This window comes from Barbus barbus (genome assembly GCF_936440315.1).
Source record: "Barbus barbus genome assembly, chromosome: 43".
Lineage (NCBI taxonomy): Eukaryota > Metazoa > Chordata > Actinopteri > Cypriniformes > Cyprinidae > Barbus > Barbus barbus.
This window is the reverse complement of record NC_136721.1, coordinates 11,692,242-11,707,317: the sequence shown is the minus strand read 5'-3', so window position 1 is coordinate 11,707,317 and position 15,076 is coordinate 11,692,242. Positions and strand designations below refer to the sequence as shown.

Here is a 15,076-nt window from a genome sequence, read left to right as displayed (position 1 = left end):
GATACTAGCGTTAGCTAGATATATCACACAGATCATAATAAGCGAATGAGCTGGCAGTCATTCCACTCGTGTTGTTGTGGTCTTTTGTTTTTAGGTAAAAACTTTTCAGACTTTTGAGCTTAGCCATAACCTGCTTCTTATCTCTCTGCACACCGCAAAGTCGAAGTCTCTCAGCAATAGTACAGTACACATTGCTGTCTCTTACGGTTCCGTCAATTTGCCGGTTAATTTCTTCCTCTGCTCTTATTAAAATAAGCTCTTTTACTTCTTTGTCGGGCCAGTTGTTTCCCCTATTGGTAGACATTATTATTATTATTATTATTAACGTTAGCTAAAAGATATGGAGCTAGCTTACGCGTTTTTGGCTCGAACTGACAGGCGTCCTTTGGGTTGTCATGACAACGACGCTGCTTTAGAGCGGCACTGTTTCGCGTTTCATTTACACTGAATCAAAACAGCATTGCGTCGCCTTTGATACTAGGGACTGAGGTGGGTCAGACCCGGCGTATTTTAGGTCTGCTTTTATGCGGCATTGCGTCTTTACACTGAATTCTGAGCAGACACAGATCCGCTTTAGAGCAGCCTTAAATCGGCTGTGTAAAGATGCCTTAAGAATGTTTAAGGTAGTGATCGACCGATATTGATTTTTTATAACCGATACCGATACCAATTATTTGCATGTCTATGTGCCCGATAACCGATATGCAGAACCGATATTTATTTACTGTTATAAAGTAAATAAATGACTGCGTGAAGTAAGTCCATACTTCACTTTGGTTTTTCCTCCTTTCAGTCATCTAAACAAAAAATGTTTTGAGAATTAGCAGTCTTTCACGCAGGGCTCTAGACTCATTCTTCCCACTGATCTCACTTTTGCGCACGAGCACATAATTTGGTTGCAATTTGTTTTTTGTTTTTGCTACAACATTTGATTAATCAATGCATGCTGATGAACTTTTATCATAGTTTATAGTTATATGTAGGGCTGCAACGATTCCTCGAGTAACTCGAGTAACTCGATTACAAAAAATTATCGAGGCAAATTCCTCTGCCTCGAAGCCTCTTTTAAATAATTTTAAAGCTCACATCACGTTCTTTCGCAATTATTATTTTTTTGTATGACACAACGCGCTTACGTCACCCAAAAAGCGGAAGGAGACGCAAGTCGTTAGCGGTGTTTTGATTTGAGAGCGCGGGCAGCAAAATGGAAGATGGGAGCGGTAACAATGAGCAAAGAGAAGACTCAAACAAGAGAAAACGACAGAATGTCCAAGGTTTGGGATCATTTCAAATTGGAAAGTAAAGAGAACGCCGTGGTGTGTGTATATTGCAAGATCGAGCTAGCATACCACAACAGCACGTCGTCCATGCTACAGCATCTAAACAAAGCATCCACTCTACTCAAAGACCGGAGGACCGTCACCCGAGACAAGGTAATAAATTCAATGTAGCGTTAAATCAATGTGATTGCTAGTCGAGAGGAAGGCTGTTAAATAATGTACGTTAATTATGTAAGGGATAAACCACAACGGCCAGTGCAATTTAATGAAAATATACCGCACGACGTTGTGATGTGTGATGCGGTCACGACGTGCCGTGGAGGTGTGGTATATTTTCATAGAATTGCACTGGCCGTCATGGTTTATCCCTTACATGATAAACGTACATTATTTAACAGCTGTGGGGTAACTAACCAATGGAAATAATTTACTGTCAAAAAAGTTGTGAATGGCTTTTACGATGAAACATACTATATACTTTCAGGACTAGATTACAGCATGACCCATACACAAAATAAATATATTTGAAATATGTTTTCACAATATATCTGAAATATATTTTTTGGAATATATGCAAATATTCGAAATTGGCCCAATAAATATATTTTAGTTATATTTCAGAATATATTTCAAAATGATAAATATAAGTGAACAACAATGCAAATATATTTCAGATATATTGTGAAAACATATTTCTTTTGTGTATGGGGAAACCTGTTGTGCATTTTAATAAGCTAAATTGCTTTTCCTCTTTTTCTCCCTCTCAGCACTTCACAACGGAGCACTTCACAACGGAGTATGGACAGCTTTGTTCGCCCAGCTCAGTCATGCACTGTTCAAATGTTGAAGTTTGAATAAATATTTATTTTTTTGAGAAATAAAAGCCAAATGCTTGATCATTTTACAGCCACATCATTTTCGTTATGCATTATTTGTTTTGGTTGTTTAAAAACACAAAAAACGTTTTTATCCGATTACTCGATTAATCGATCGATTAAGTGCTGGATTAATCGATTACAAAAAGAATCGATAGCTGCAGCCCTAGTTATATGGTAACGAAAGTTTTCAACATTCAACTCGTTCTTTTTCATCTGTATTATTTGTGATTTAAATTTTGTGAACAGGAATTTCTTTTTTCGTGCGCTTTTTACTTTCAAATTTGCGATCTTGGTGTCACATTTTACAAGAAAAGATCATTGTCTGTTTTGCTTATATCTATACACCTTTAACTTTTTAAGACTAAAACAAAAGATGGATTCATTGTTATTCTTAATTAAAAAGCGCAACAATAAAACAGTACGTTGACAATGACAAACTCTTACATAACATTTATCAACAAAAACGAATAAGACGAGGCATGGCAGGACACATCACATGCTGTATACTATATACCTAGTATATTACAGAATGTTTAGCAAACTCTGAGGAAGCAGATAAATATTAATATATATATTTTTTTAATTAAGGAAAGCCTCCATAGCATAACCTGAGGTAAACAGCAAAGATAACAAGCTTCTCAAAACGAAAACAAAAAGAAAAGTAAAACTAAACTGGCTGTAGCTGACAGGAGTTTTTTCTACAAGAATACCACCACGTTCACCTTCTCTGGTTTAAGAAGCGGTCTTTTACTTTAGTTTGAAAACAAATCCATCCGTTGCGCTCCATCCGCGACGCGCACCTTCACGCTCGTGCTGACGCGGCGAGTATAAACCAGGCTCTACCCACTAAGCGCTCGGCTGAAAGCACCTCTCTTCACGTGATCAGTGAAATCTGACTCCTGCTATAATGTGCAGCAGCTCTGCAGCGCGCGCTGTATGAAGCAGACGCTTTGGAGCAGCGCAGACCTGGCACTCGTACAAATGCGACCACGTCAAATTTTAACTCGCAAACAATTACCATTTTGGTCGCAGTCTAGAGCCCTGTCATGTTCAATTTAATCTTCGTATTACAACAATAAAAAACATTTTATTTATAAAAAGCTTTAGCAGCAACACTAATATTAGCAGTAAGCAAAATTAACATAGAAAGTCTAATGTTTTCAAATGGAGAAAATAAAAGGAAAGGAGTCATATCAACTTCATTTTTAACTACAGTTTTAGTAGGTTTATAAGCTGTATAATAGGATAAAGAGTGAAGAATAATTCACTGGATAATGTTAATTCACGGAATAATATTCTCTGGAATATTGGAATATAACAAGCATTGTATTTTATTGCATTTCTCAACTGGCATGCTCTAAATTATGCTGCTGACAGCGCGGTTTATCTATGCATTTACACAGAACTATAGGGTACTCAAACTGCGATCGATCGCGGAGATAATAAATAATTAATTTCCATAGAGTTGTATTAATTTAGATGTTTATAAACGAAATAATGGTTATATAGTAAGTGTTAATACAATTTAGGGTGCTTCAAAAAAGTGAATCTTGTTAAAAGTTACATGCGGTGGCCGTGCTGAGCATTTCTTGAGCATCAACCCGCTGAGTGAACTGCAATATGAAAGCGGCTTCACGAGACTAATGATGAGCATATAGACAACAGAGAGAGAATTACATTCAATGCTTTTCTTTCCAACATGCAATCATTCATGGCTGTATTATTTAATTCATGCAAAGTTACGTCTTTATTGGGAGAGGACTCGACGGATTATCTATGTGACTCCGACTTCACGAGACTAATAGACCACAGAGAGAATTAAATTCAGCGCTTTTATTTCCACCATGTGCTAATTCATGGCTGTGTTATTTCAGGCAAAGTTATAGCCTATCTTTATAGGGACAGGGCTTGACAGAGTATCTTATTTATCATATTTCTTAGAGCCAAGTTGCATTTAAACTATATATCAGGCATTTATGTAATACATCTAATTTGTGAATTAATGCCTGTAATATTAAATAGTTTACTAACTACAGCAAATCAAGTACCTGCACGCCGTTGCTGTCTCGTCTCCCCTCAGATGCGCTGCAATTGCGATCCTGCGCGCAATTCTGAAAACGTCCACAAGATGGCGGTGTTTATCGGGGAATCCGATATTACAAAACCGATATTCGATTATGGAAAAATGCTTAAATATCGGGAAAAATATCGGTAAATCGATATATCGGTCGATCTCTAGTTTAAGGTTCACAAATAGATTTAATATCGTGCTAAACAATAATTAGTTTCTCAGATATAAAATATAATTTTTTAATGGTACAAAGTACATCAGCTACTGATGTACTTTGTACATCAACGAGTCCCCGGCCGGCAGGGATTGTAGGTGGGGGGAGTGAATGTCCAGCGCTCTCAATACCACGACTGAGGTGCCCTTGAGCAAGGCACCGAACCCCCAATTGCTCCCCGGGCGCCGCAGCATGGCTGCCCACTGCTCCGGGTGTGTGTTCACGGTGTGGGTGTGTGTGTGTGTGTGTGTGTGTGTGTGTGTGCATTTGTTCACTACTCACTGCTGTGTGTGTGCACTTGGATGGGTTAAACGCAGAGCACCAATTTCGAGTATGGGTCACCATACTTGACAATACGTCACGACTTTACTTTTTTTATCCTTTTGTAGTTCACAGCATACGTGAGTCTATGGCTGCAGAATCATAACAGCTTCTATAAAATCATACATACTAGACTATATGACTGCAAAATCATAGTTGTTTTCCCAAACTGTAATTCCAGACTACAGTGTTTGAATATGATGGACAATTCATTGTATTTCAATTTCTTACGGCACGATGATGTTTTCTTGCCCTATATAAAACAATAATATGAGAGTATATTGTAACATGATGAATGCTACGAGTCTAAGTATGTTTACAACATGTTTATTATTAATAGTCTTCTCTGTTCAAAAAATAGATTTAAATAAAGTGCTAAACAATAATAAATAGTTTCTCAGATATAAAATGTTTTTTATAGTACAAAGTACATCCTTTTGTGGTTCACAGCATACGTGAGTCTATGCTGCAGAATCATAACAGCTGCTATAAAATCATGCATACTAGGCTATATGACTACACAATCAGTTGTTTTTTTGGGTTTTTTTTCCCCAAACTGTTGTTTTCATGCTCTATATAAAACAATAAAAGTAATATGAGAGTACATTGTAACATGATGAATGCTACGAGTCTAAGTATGTTTACAACATGTTTATTATTTAGCCTACTCTGTTCAAAAATAGATTTTAATAACATACTAAACAATAATAATTAGTTTCTCAGATATAAAATGTATTTTTTTTGTGTACGATAGTACAAAGCATGCATGAGTCTATGCTCACAAATGTTTTTGGTTGTTTGTATTTATTGAATCAGGTACCTGAACCACAGATGAATCCTGATTACTTTCTTCAAGATGTTTTCCTCTGAGAGCGCTGTACCAACATCAGATGGTCAACTACACTGATATTCTATGGTAAAACAAGATCCTTGACTACTGATTATGTTTTTTTCTTCTTGAATCCATGGAAATAAGTAAATGTTGTTGAACAGAATCTGTTGCAGGAACGACTCAAAGTCTGTTCACATCTCTGTGGTTAGATCAGTGCACAATAATGTGTCTTTGACCTTCATTATGTATGTTTTGATTATACTGTGTTGTAAATAAAATACAAATAATTTAAAAACCCCATTTTTTCAGTCTCCTCACACTCTCTGTCTTACCTGCCTCAGTCACAGTCACACTGATGGGCCATTAGCAGCTTTAGGGGAGGGCCCTTTGTCTCTCAGGTGAGAATCACTTAATATTCAAGGACATTACCACTCCCTCGCATATACGCTTTCTATCACAAAACATGTCTTTAAAAATTTAAATCAATATACTGTTTTCTGTGAATGAGTAAGCTGAATGATTTTCACATAATTGTGAAGTAAATATTCTAGCCTAGAAGACTGATTACACAAAAGTCTTATTCAGGACGATTTAGTGTGGCTTTTATGCCTTATTTCAGCTACTTTTTTTCCCCCAAAACTTACTAACCACGCATAATATTTTTTTCTAACAAATGCAAACATGTACATCCACCTTGGTCCCATATTATTGTAGCATAGTTTGTGCTGAATACAAAAAAAATACATGTTAGTCAATAGTATAAGTAGCTGAACAAATATCAGGGCATGTCAACATCTCAAGGGCCCCAAAATTACATTGTCAGCAATCACATGCAACGCAAGCTCGCTCTGGGCCATAAGGACTAGAAACGCTACAGGATGTAAAGCATGTAAAAATAAACAGGTTTTAAGGATTTGCCCAGCTATATTAAGCGCTAACTCTCCGAATACAGATATTTCTGCGTGTGAACTCAAACTGCCCGCGCTGCTCAATCAGTAGTAGATCTATATATACTGTAATCGTGAACTCTTTAGTCGAGAGACCCAGATACAGCACTTTGTTTCTGTTCATAATAAATGTCACATGTAAGAGAAACAAATTAATACTTGGCTATGTAGCTTTTAAAAAGAACTGCTTTTTTAGTATTATGGCTACAACTCGCAAATAAATGAAAAATTATTTCCTTAATTAATTGGATATTCATCTTAAACCAATGCCCTCTTTTAAAACAATGTGCAAAAGGAAATCATTATAATACTTTATACATACAAAAAAAATTAATATACACCATTCAAAAGTTTGAGGTCAGGAAAATTATTTAATTCTTGAGCAGCAAATCAGCATAGTTTCTGAAGGATCATGTGACACTTAAGACTGGAATAATGGCTTTTTTTTTATTTTGTCCTAGTCCTGTCAAATTTACTTTATCATATTTAGTCAACCTTGACCCGTTTTTGTTTAGTCAAGTTTTAGTCAATTAAATGTCTGAGCATTATAGCATTTTAGTCAACGAAAACTTAGTGTAACGATTATACAACATGATGAAAATGTGACTGATAAACATGTAGAGTGAATGTGTGCATGGTTGCCAGATTACAACAATTAACTAAAACACCAGGCAGAAAATGTATCCTTTTAAAAGGGGTCATATGATGCGATTTCAAGTTTTCCTTTCTCTTTGAAGTGTTACAAGCAGTTTGTGCATAGATGAGATCCCTAAAGTTGCAAAGACTAAAGTCTCAAAGCAAAGAGATATTCTTTCTAAAAGTTAAGACTCGTCCACACCCCCCTCAAACGGCACATTTAAACACGCCTACGTCAATAGAAATATTTGCGTAATGCCACCCAAATGTTCACGCAAAGTACAGGGTGGGCCATTTATATGGATTTATATGTTAGTTGTTTAGTTAGTTACACAGAATATTTACGATTCTGTGGGGATTTTGTGGAAACAAATTCCAACAAAAAGCAATTTGTAGCAAATATTCAAAAAAAGCAAATCTTTGCACTAAAGTCTAAAACACAGAAACTGAAAGCGCGCCTCATGCTCAGCACTGTGGAGACGTTGAATAAACACAAACAGAAGTTGTGAGCACATGCATGCAGAGACACAGGATAAATCATTAGGCTTAATGCGATCACATCAGGGTCGGCCGGAGGATGTACCTGCTGCTTCTAGTAATGCCTCGAGCCGGGCCTGTGTTTCTGGGTCTACTGTTCTGAGGTCAGCTCCGTCTGCTGCGCTGGATAGGAGCAGCTCTGAAGCGGTCTTTAGTACAGGGTTATCCAGATCCTCCTGGTCTAGTATGAACGATTCCACCTGCATGGAAAGATACAATGTCAGCAACTGTGCTCATATTATTTACCACACATGAAAAAGAGCAAAGGAACTGGTCTTGCACACTTTTCTATACATTAAAATTAACTTAAATGCAATTTCAATTAATCTGAAGACAGAACAAGTTTCTTGAATATACTGGGCAATACTCGTGTCTGTTAGAATCTGCAGACTATGGCCTGACTTGTGAAAAATTAATATGGTTTGCTCCAGTGAACACAGCGACGCCACAGTGTGACAATGCCATACATCAGGAAGTGCTGAAACGAAACAAGAGCCTCATAATGATCCTGCAATGACCAGTGGATACAAAGTACAGTCATAACCTCACTGACACAAAGCAATTGTTTCTAGCAAAGAAACACAAACTAAAGACACTTTTCAAGACTTCCAGTTGAATGAACAACATCACATGCATTTAAATCTGATTAATTGGCATAATCAACTTGGCATTTAGTATTATTCGCGTAGTATTATTCGAAAATCGCACACCTCCCCTGCATGCACGCACAGGCTACAGTACACTAACGTTACACACCCATAAACAGAGAAATAGAGAGGGAGAGAGACCATTCACTCTTTCAAGCATGTTAAAAAAAACTGTTTAATTCATTAGGGAATAGGCTATCTTGACTCTTGGTTATATAATGATTGTAAAATGCTCAAACATTAATATAATATCACCGAATGTATGACACTTATTAACATAATAGTCCATCGATTAGCAAAAATCAACTGCTCATAAGGCTAGGACATCAAAAATGAGCATGAACATCCCAGATAGCAAGCACATTTGGGCCGATTCTGGCTGAAATGCGGCACTGTCGGCTCAGTCTCTGCATCGGTGAGAAGATAATGGGCCAGAGCCGTGCCGACTCTTTAAAACACTTCTGACTGACAGACGGCTTTTTCTCTGTGGGCCAATCTCAGTTGAAAGCTCCACATTCGGTGTAGTTGTATGTATCTACCTTCGGCCCGAGTTAATTTTGTCTCAGACGGGCCACTGCTAGCGCTAGATTAAGGAAATCAGCTGTCTGAAAAAAAGTTGATGATTAAAGCGTGAGACAATGTGGTGTTCTTCTGTTGTCTGTGACAGCTTTTAGGTGTGTTATTGGCAGTGCCATCCTCTGAATGTGTCACCACCACATCAGCACCGAAAACATGAAGAATTGTTGTCCAAAAAAATAAAAACCGCACAACCTATTCAATATTCTATTAAATCAACTAACCGAATATTCGAAAATCGTGACCCATCCCTAATCAACATTTGCTGAGAAAAGACTGAGTTAGGGCTGGGCGATATATCAAACGCGATGATCATGTGCATCTCGTCTGTACAGCCAGTTCCGTGATTATCGCAGATGAATCGCCTCGATAATGAACGCGATATTGTGTAGCTTGTCAGTAGGGGTGTGCGATATGACGATTTTTGATCGTGTACGATAAAAATGTCTCCACGATCTGCTTTTGAAGAAATATCGTAGTATCGTGCTACAGCACACATTATGTCAAATACAGTTCTGGCGCCTCAGTCTCTCTACTGTACAACACGACATACAGCAGTAGAGTTACCCTGACAGGATTATTCGCGATCGCAAAAGTGCATTATTTGCAGACAAGCCTTGCTGGTTAAATGTTTCATTCGTGCGCTGGTCTGACGTGCGCTTTTTCTGAGCGCATACACCTGAAGCGCGCGCACTAAAAAGCCTTTCCAACAGCGCCTGATTACTCAACTAACTTATCTTTTGCGCTAATACTGTCAAAACACACAAGGTTTACATACAGACTCAGTTGGTTATCTCTAAAATGAAAGTAAATAGTTGAGAGAAACGGATGCGTGCCCGTATATTAGATGCGTGCATGCAGCTCTTAAAGGGACAGGACACTAAACATGCTGTCGACTGTCATTAAAGGGATAGTTCACCCCTAAAACTTAATTTCTGTCATTATTTACTCACTCACATGTTGTCCCAAACCTCTATTAATTTCTTGTGCTGAACCCAAAAGAAGATATTTTGAAGAATGAGGGTAACCAAACAGTTGCTGGTCCACATTGACTTTGATAGGAAAGAAAAATCCTATGGAAGTCACTGAGGATCAGCAACTGTTTGGTTTTCCACTTTCTTCAAAATAGCATTTATGTTCAGCAGAAGAAAGAAACTCATTCAGGTTTAAAACTACTTTTGAGTAAATGATGGTATAAAAATAAAACATTATGACAGAATTGACCGACAGATGACTTTAGTTTTGGGGGGAACTATTCATTTAACGTTAACAAAACAAAACGCAAGGAGAAAAATCACTCATTCTTGACTGAAAAACATTAATACAGTTGCTTTAGGAATCAGTCTATGTAGTGTTTTATTTTTATATTTGTTCATTCAATTTCATTGAATGCTCCTGCTAAATACACCTATTGTACCTGAAAATAAAGCACGGTTTGTTTTATTTGTATATTATGTGTATTTGTAATGTGTATCTTTGTTCTTATTTTTTAATAAGAAAGATAAAATAATGACAAAGATTTTTTATCTTCACCCACTTTGGCCTAAATATCTGCCATGCATCTTTGTCTTTCTAGTTTGGCTGTAATGCTCAGACAACTTGTAAAACCGAAATAGTAAAACTAACATGACAAAGAATCGTGATAAAATCGTGAATCGTGATATTTCTAAAAAAAATTGTGATATGATATTTTCCCATATCGCCCACCCCTACTTGTCAGTGATCATTTTGATGGCGGATTGTAATCCAGAAAGGATTATTTGTTTATGAAACACATGTGAATGAAATTAAATTATATTCCAACTTTAAATGTGCTTCTGATTACAGATAGCCTGGAATTACACAAGATTTGTATTTTAAAGAGAACCAGTTCAAAGGGAGCATAGTTTGCTTTTTGGATTAAAGAATTTCTTAATATGAAATTAGATTAGTCTGTACAGAAATTTAAATCTACATGCTAATACACACTATACACAGTCACGCAATGCTGATGTTGTTAACATTAATAATTTGAGAAAGTATAACAATAATACTTCGCACGGTTTGATGTGATATGAGCTAACCCATCTTTAGATTAAATCACCATTGGTAGTGCGATTTATGGTAATGAATCGCACTACTTTTTTCCTCAGTTGGGCAGAACAAAAGGTGGTTTACTTGTTCAGATGGCAACATACAGTGAAAATTCTTATTTGGGTCATATATTCCAAGACTAGGGCTGTAACGTCCCAGTCGATTAGTCGATTAATTGGTCGATATGGTCTGGTTCGACCAAAAATCTGATTGGTCGATTTTTTGCCGCGCTCATTTCATCAGTTTGGCCGCGCTCATTTCATCAGGTGGAAAGCACTAATTGCTAATGGGGGTGTTTTCAGAGCACCCCTGTTTCACAGGTAACAGTCTGTTTTCAGAACACCCCCATTGTTTTCACTTTTTTTGGATTAGCCCAACCCACTGGAGAAGAGAGACAGATAAGTAGGCTTTAGAAGGTTTGATGCTGAATATTATTTATTTAATAACAAGCTAGTGTAAAAACAAGAAGCTGTCTCCTTCCAAAGAACCAGTGTTAATTTCGTTAACGAAGAGGACGACGAAAAATATTCGTTAACGAACTTTTTTTCTGTGACTAAGATGAGAAGGTGACGAGATAAAATTAATATCTGATGATAAAAACTATGACGAAATGTATGCGCGTCTTCGTTAACGAGACGAGACGGGACTAAAATGTTATTTGAGGACTACCGGACATTCAAAATACATCCTATAGGCTAAGTTGACTGTCTTGTCTTTTAAAATGTGCGTCCCTGTCTCTGGATCGCAATCAGATGAGGGGCGTTTGTATATCTCACAGTATGGCAGCCGCAGTGGGCGGATACGCTACCAAAACGCAAACTAGCGATCTGAAACAATGGCCTCAGCAACTGAATGGTTATAGGGATAGGGTGACCAGACATCCCGTTTTTCCCAGGAGTCACAATTCGTTGTTGATTAACTTAAAGTTAGTGAAGGCGCGATAGGCGGAATCACTCTGATAGAAGTGCTCCACTTTCTCAGTTCTCACACAGTGCGCGATCAGTTCTCAGTTCTCACAATATTGCGCAATTGCGCTGTGCCCACTGTTTGTGTTAGTTTTGAGCCTAAGATGCTTTATTTTTCAGTTATGCACTTTATTTGGTTTCTGCTCTTTTGTTTAATAAATATTCTTTTTTTATTAAAGTGGACGCGCCTTTTGTGTTTATTAAGAGTAAAAGCTTTAAGTCTATTCGTGTCTCAGCCGCGAAGCTGAGCTCTTATGTTCAGCCTCGCTCTGTGCGAGCTGCGCAGAGCGGCTGAAATGATAGTGTCTGACAGTTATACTTATAACATATGACAAAAATAATTTTCTAAATTATGTTGCACATTCCTCAAAAGTTCTTGTGATATCACTAGTTGACAACATAGTACTGTTTTCAGAAATCACAGGCTATGATATTGTGCAGGTACACGTGATGCACCGCTGTCAGAGACGACAGACTCGTGTGTCAGACTCATTTCAGTGCAAAATAATTAGGCCAAAAACGATTTAATATACTGCAAATAGCCTATTAGTTTTTTATGTTTATTTATAATTAATTTAGGCAGACAACAAGGCTACCAAGTACTGAGCACAGTGCGTATCTAATTAATGTAACGTACGTTTTTTTTTCTCCACAACGTCATTTTTAGTCGATTTTTAGTCGAAAGTTTCAGGACTTCAGTCGACCAAGATTTTCTTTGGTTGATTACAGCCCTATCCAAGACATAGGCTAGAATCTGTGATTGCAAAGTGCAGTAAAAATCCACACCGATGCGGTCACTGACAGCTACAAATTCACCTTAAAACATTAGATTAATCTGTGCTGAAGCCGTGCCGGAGCACAGCCCACGCAAGCAAAATAATTCCACACAAGCTGCAATTCAACGTTTTCAAACAGATGGCAACAAAGAGGCAAAACTTACGGACTGTAGCTTTAAAGGTCCCATGACATGCTGTTTTTTGGATGCTTTTATATAGGCCTAAGGTACTAAGTCCCTAGTACTGTATCATAAGTCTCGTTCCCGAAATTCAGCCTTGGTGCAGAATTTCAGCCACTATGAGCCAGTCCCAAAATGAGCTTTCCTTAGGACGAGCCATTTCTGTGTCTGTAGCTTTAAATGCTAATGATGAGGAGAGAGGCGGGGCAAGGTGGAGGGTGGGTGTGTGGCCTGCAGCTTGCGGCCACGGTACCATGCGCTAATGTTGACAGTGGATGTATCGCAATGGCTCGTAGACACGCAGTCGCTCAAGCTTTTCAGTTTGACCCAGAATCTGATCCGGATGGAGAAGCACCAGATGAAGAATTTGCAACTCAGCGGCTACAGCAGGACGTCTCCGAATGGTTAGTTTAAAATATTGTGTCTGGGTACGGTCTGTTTCCAACACATAGACTTTACCTGGGCGGACCGCAACAATATCCACCTCCCGCTGCCATCAGCTCCCGCGTCTCACACACACACGAGCGCGACTTTAGAACAATATTTAGTAACTTCCAGACCCTTTAGGCGGCTTTTTTCCCATAACGGGTACATACTAGGGGTGGCACGGTTCGCGGAAAAAAACCGAACCGCACGGTTCTCCACACACGGTTCGGCACGCGCTAGTACCGCGGTTCAACTGAATTCTGACAACGCATGTGGTTTGTTATAAATAACACGTAAAACAAATAGGGTTCGGCTAATGTATGTTTCTGTTAATGGATGCGCATTCTGGCTTCCCAGTACATTATAACAACAGCGATGAGAAAAAAAAAAAAAAAGTGGACAAATCATTCTTGCGAGTGCCGTATGCTGGAATATGAGCATTTATTCCGTCATCACCCGGGTGCTGATAGCGCGCGCACAGGTGAGACCTGAACAGCACACGTTGATGTCGGTGTTTAGACTAAAGTCATGTAAGCTTTGCCAGCTCAAATATTTAAGAGCCAGAGGACGCGAGCTCGCGCGCGCAGTGAGAAGATTTGTGCGTGCGCTCATCAGAAGCGCACAAACCTGCGCCTCAGAACGCGCACAAATATGAAGCTCTCTCTGAAGTATTGTGTTTTAATGGATAAATTCACACAAAATTCTGTCAAAATGCCCGTCTTGGTAAGTATCCTATAGCAGACATAGCCGGCTGGGCGTACAGTATCAGTGCTTTCTCTTAAAGTGACAGTTAATATTAAATAAACAGCAACAACAAAGAAATCACTCACTGCTCTTGATTGAATCGCTTTTGTAACTTTAATAAAGAGTAATCTTTAATTTATACAGTCAAATATGCAATGCTGTTTTACCTTTGATTACTTTAATCGTACTTCAATTTCTGTACCTAAAAAACCCCCTGAAAATCACTGATTATTTTATTTGTATCTTTACTCTATTGTATTTTTATTTGTGCTGTTGCTTGTAGTTAAAGGTCTGCTTTTATTTGTGTACACTCACAATGAAAACAAAACAGATTTTATATATATAACATGTAATAATATTTAGCATTTTCACATCAAAATAAAAAAAACTGAGCAAAGTAAATGTCTTTTTTTTCCCTGTTGTACCGAAATTGTATCGAACCGTGACCCCCGAACCGAGGTACGTACCGAACCGTGACATCTGTGTACCGTGCCACCCCTAGTACATACTAACAAACCTAGCGACTTAATGAAAACACCTCATCATTCAGTTGGAAGATGTCTCCAGTACTGCCTCGTGAGCGTGAGGTCTCTCTCCCAGCGCAGTGTCGCCTCTCTCGGCGTCTGTTCTGAGCAGCGAGCGGCAGAGAAGCAACGCTTTCAGTTTTCCTTAAAGCAGCAGACTCATCAATAAATCATTTACAAAACAGCGTTTACAAGCACTTGTTGCTTACTGACTGTTTGGACTTTTAAATATGAACAATTTGTCTGTTAATATGCGCAATATTACTCAGACGCAAAAAAGTGCTTCGCTCGTTTGCAAGCCATGATGTCTCTCGAGGAAAAAAATATTGCGCTCGCCTTGCACGGTCGTAGCTCATTTTCTCATGGGCGGGCAAAGCAGAGAAAGGGGAGGTAACCTTTCCCCGTATGACAACATAAGGGGAAGATTCCAGATCAGGCCATCTGAGCTTT

At 38.3% G+C, this 15,076-nt stretch overlaps 1 protein-coding gene across 2 annotated transcripts in view; it reads right to left on the bottom strand.

The window, feature by feature from the left end:
- Window positions 1-15,076, bottom strand: part of LOC306862831 (ankyrin repeat and KH domain-containing protein 1-like) — a 57,913-nt gene that overhangs the window by 27,773 nt on the left and 15,064 nt on the right. For both annotated transcript variants that reach the window (XM_079405845.1, XM_079405846.1), the window contains exon 2: window positions 7,763-7,916. In XM_079405845.1, coding sequence (XP_079261971.1) covers window positions 7,763-7,916 — 154 coding nt within the window. The remainder of the gene's footprint in view (window positions 1-7,762; window positions 7,917-15,076) is intronic.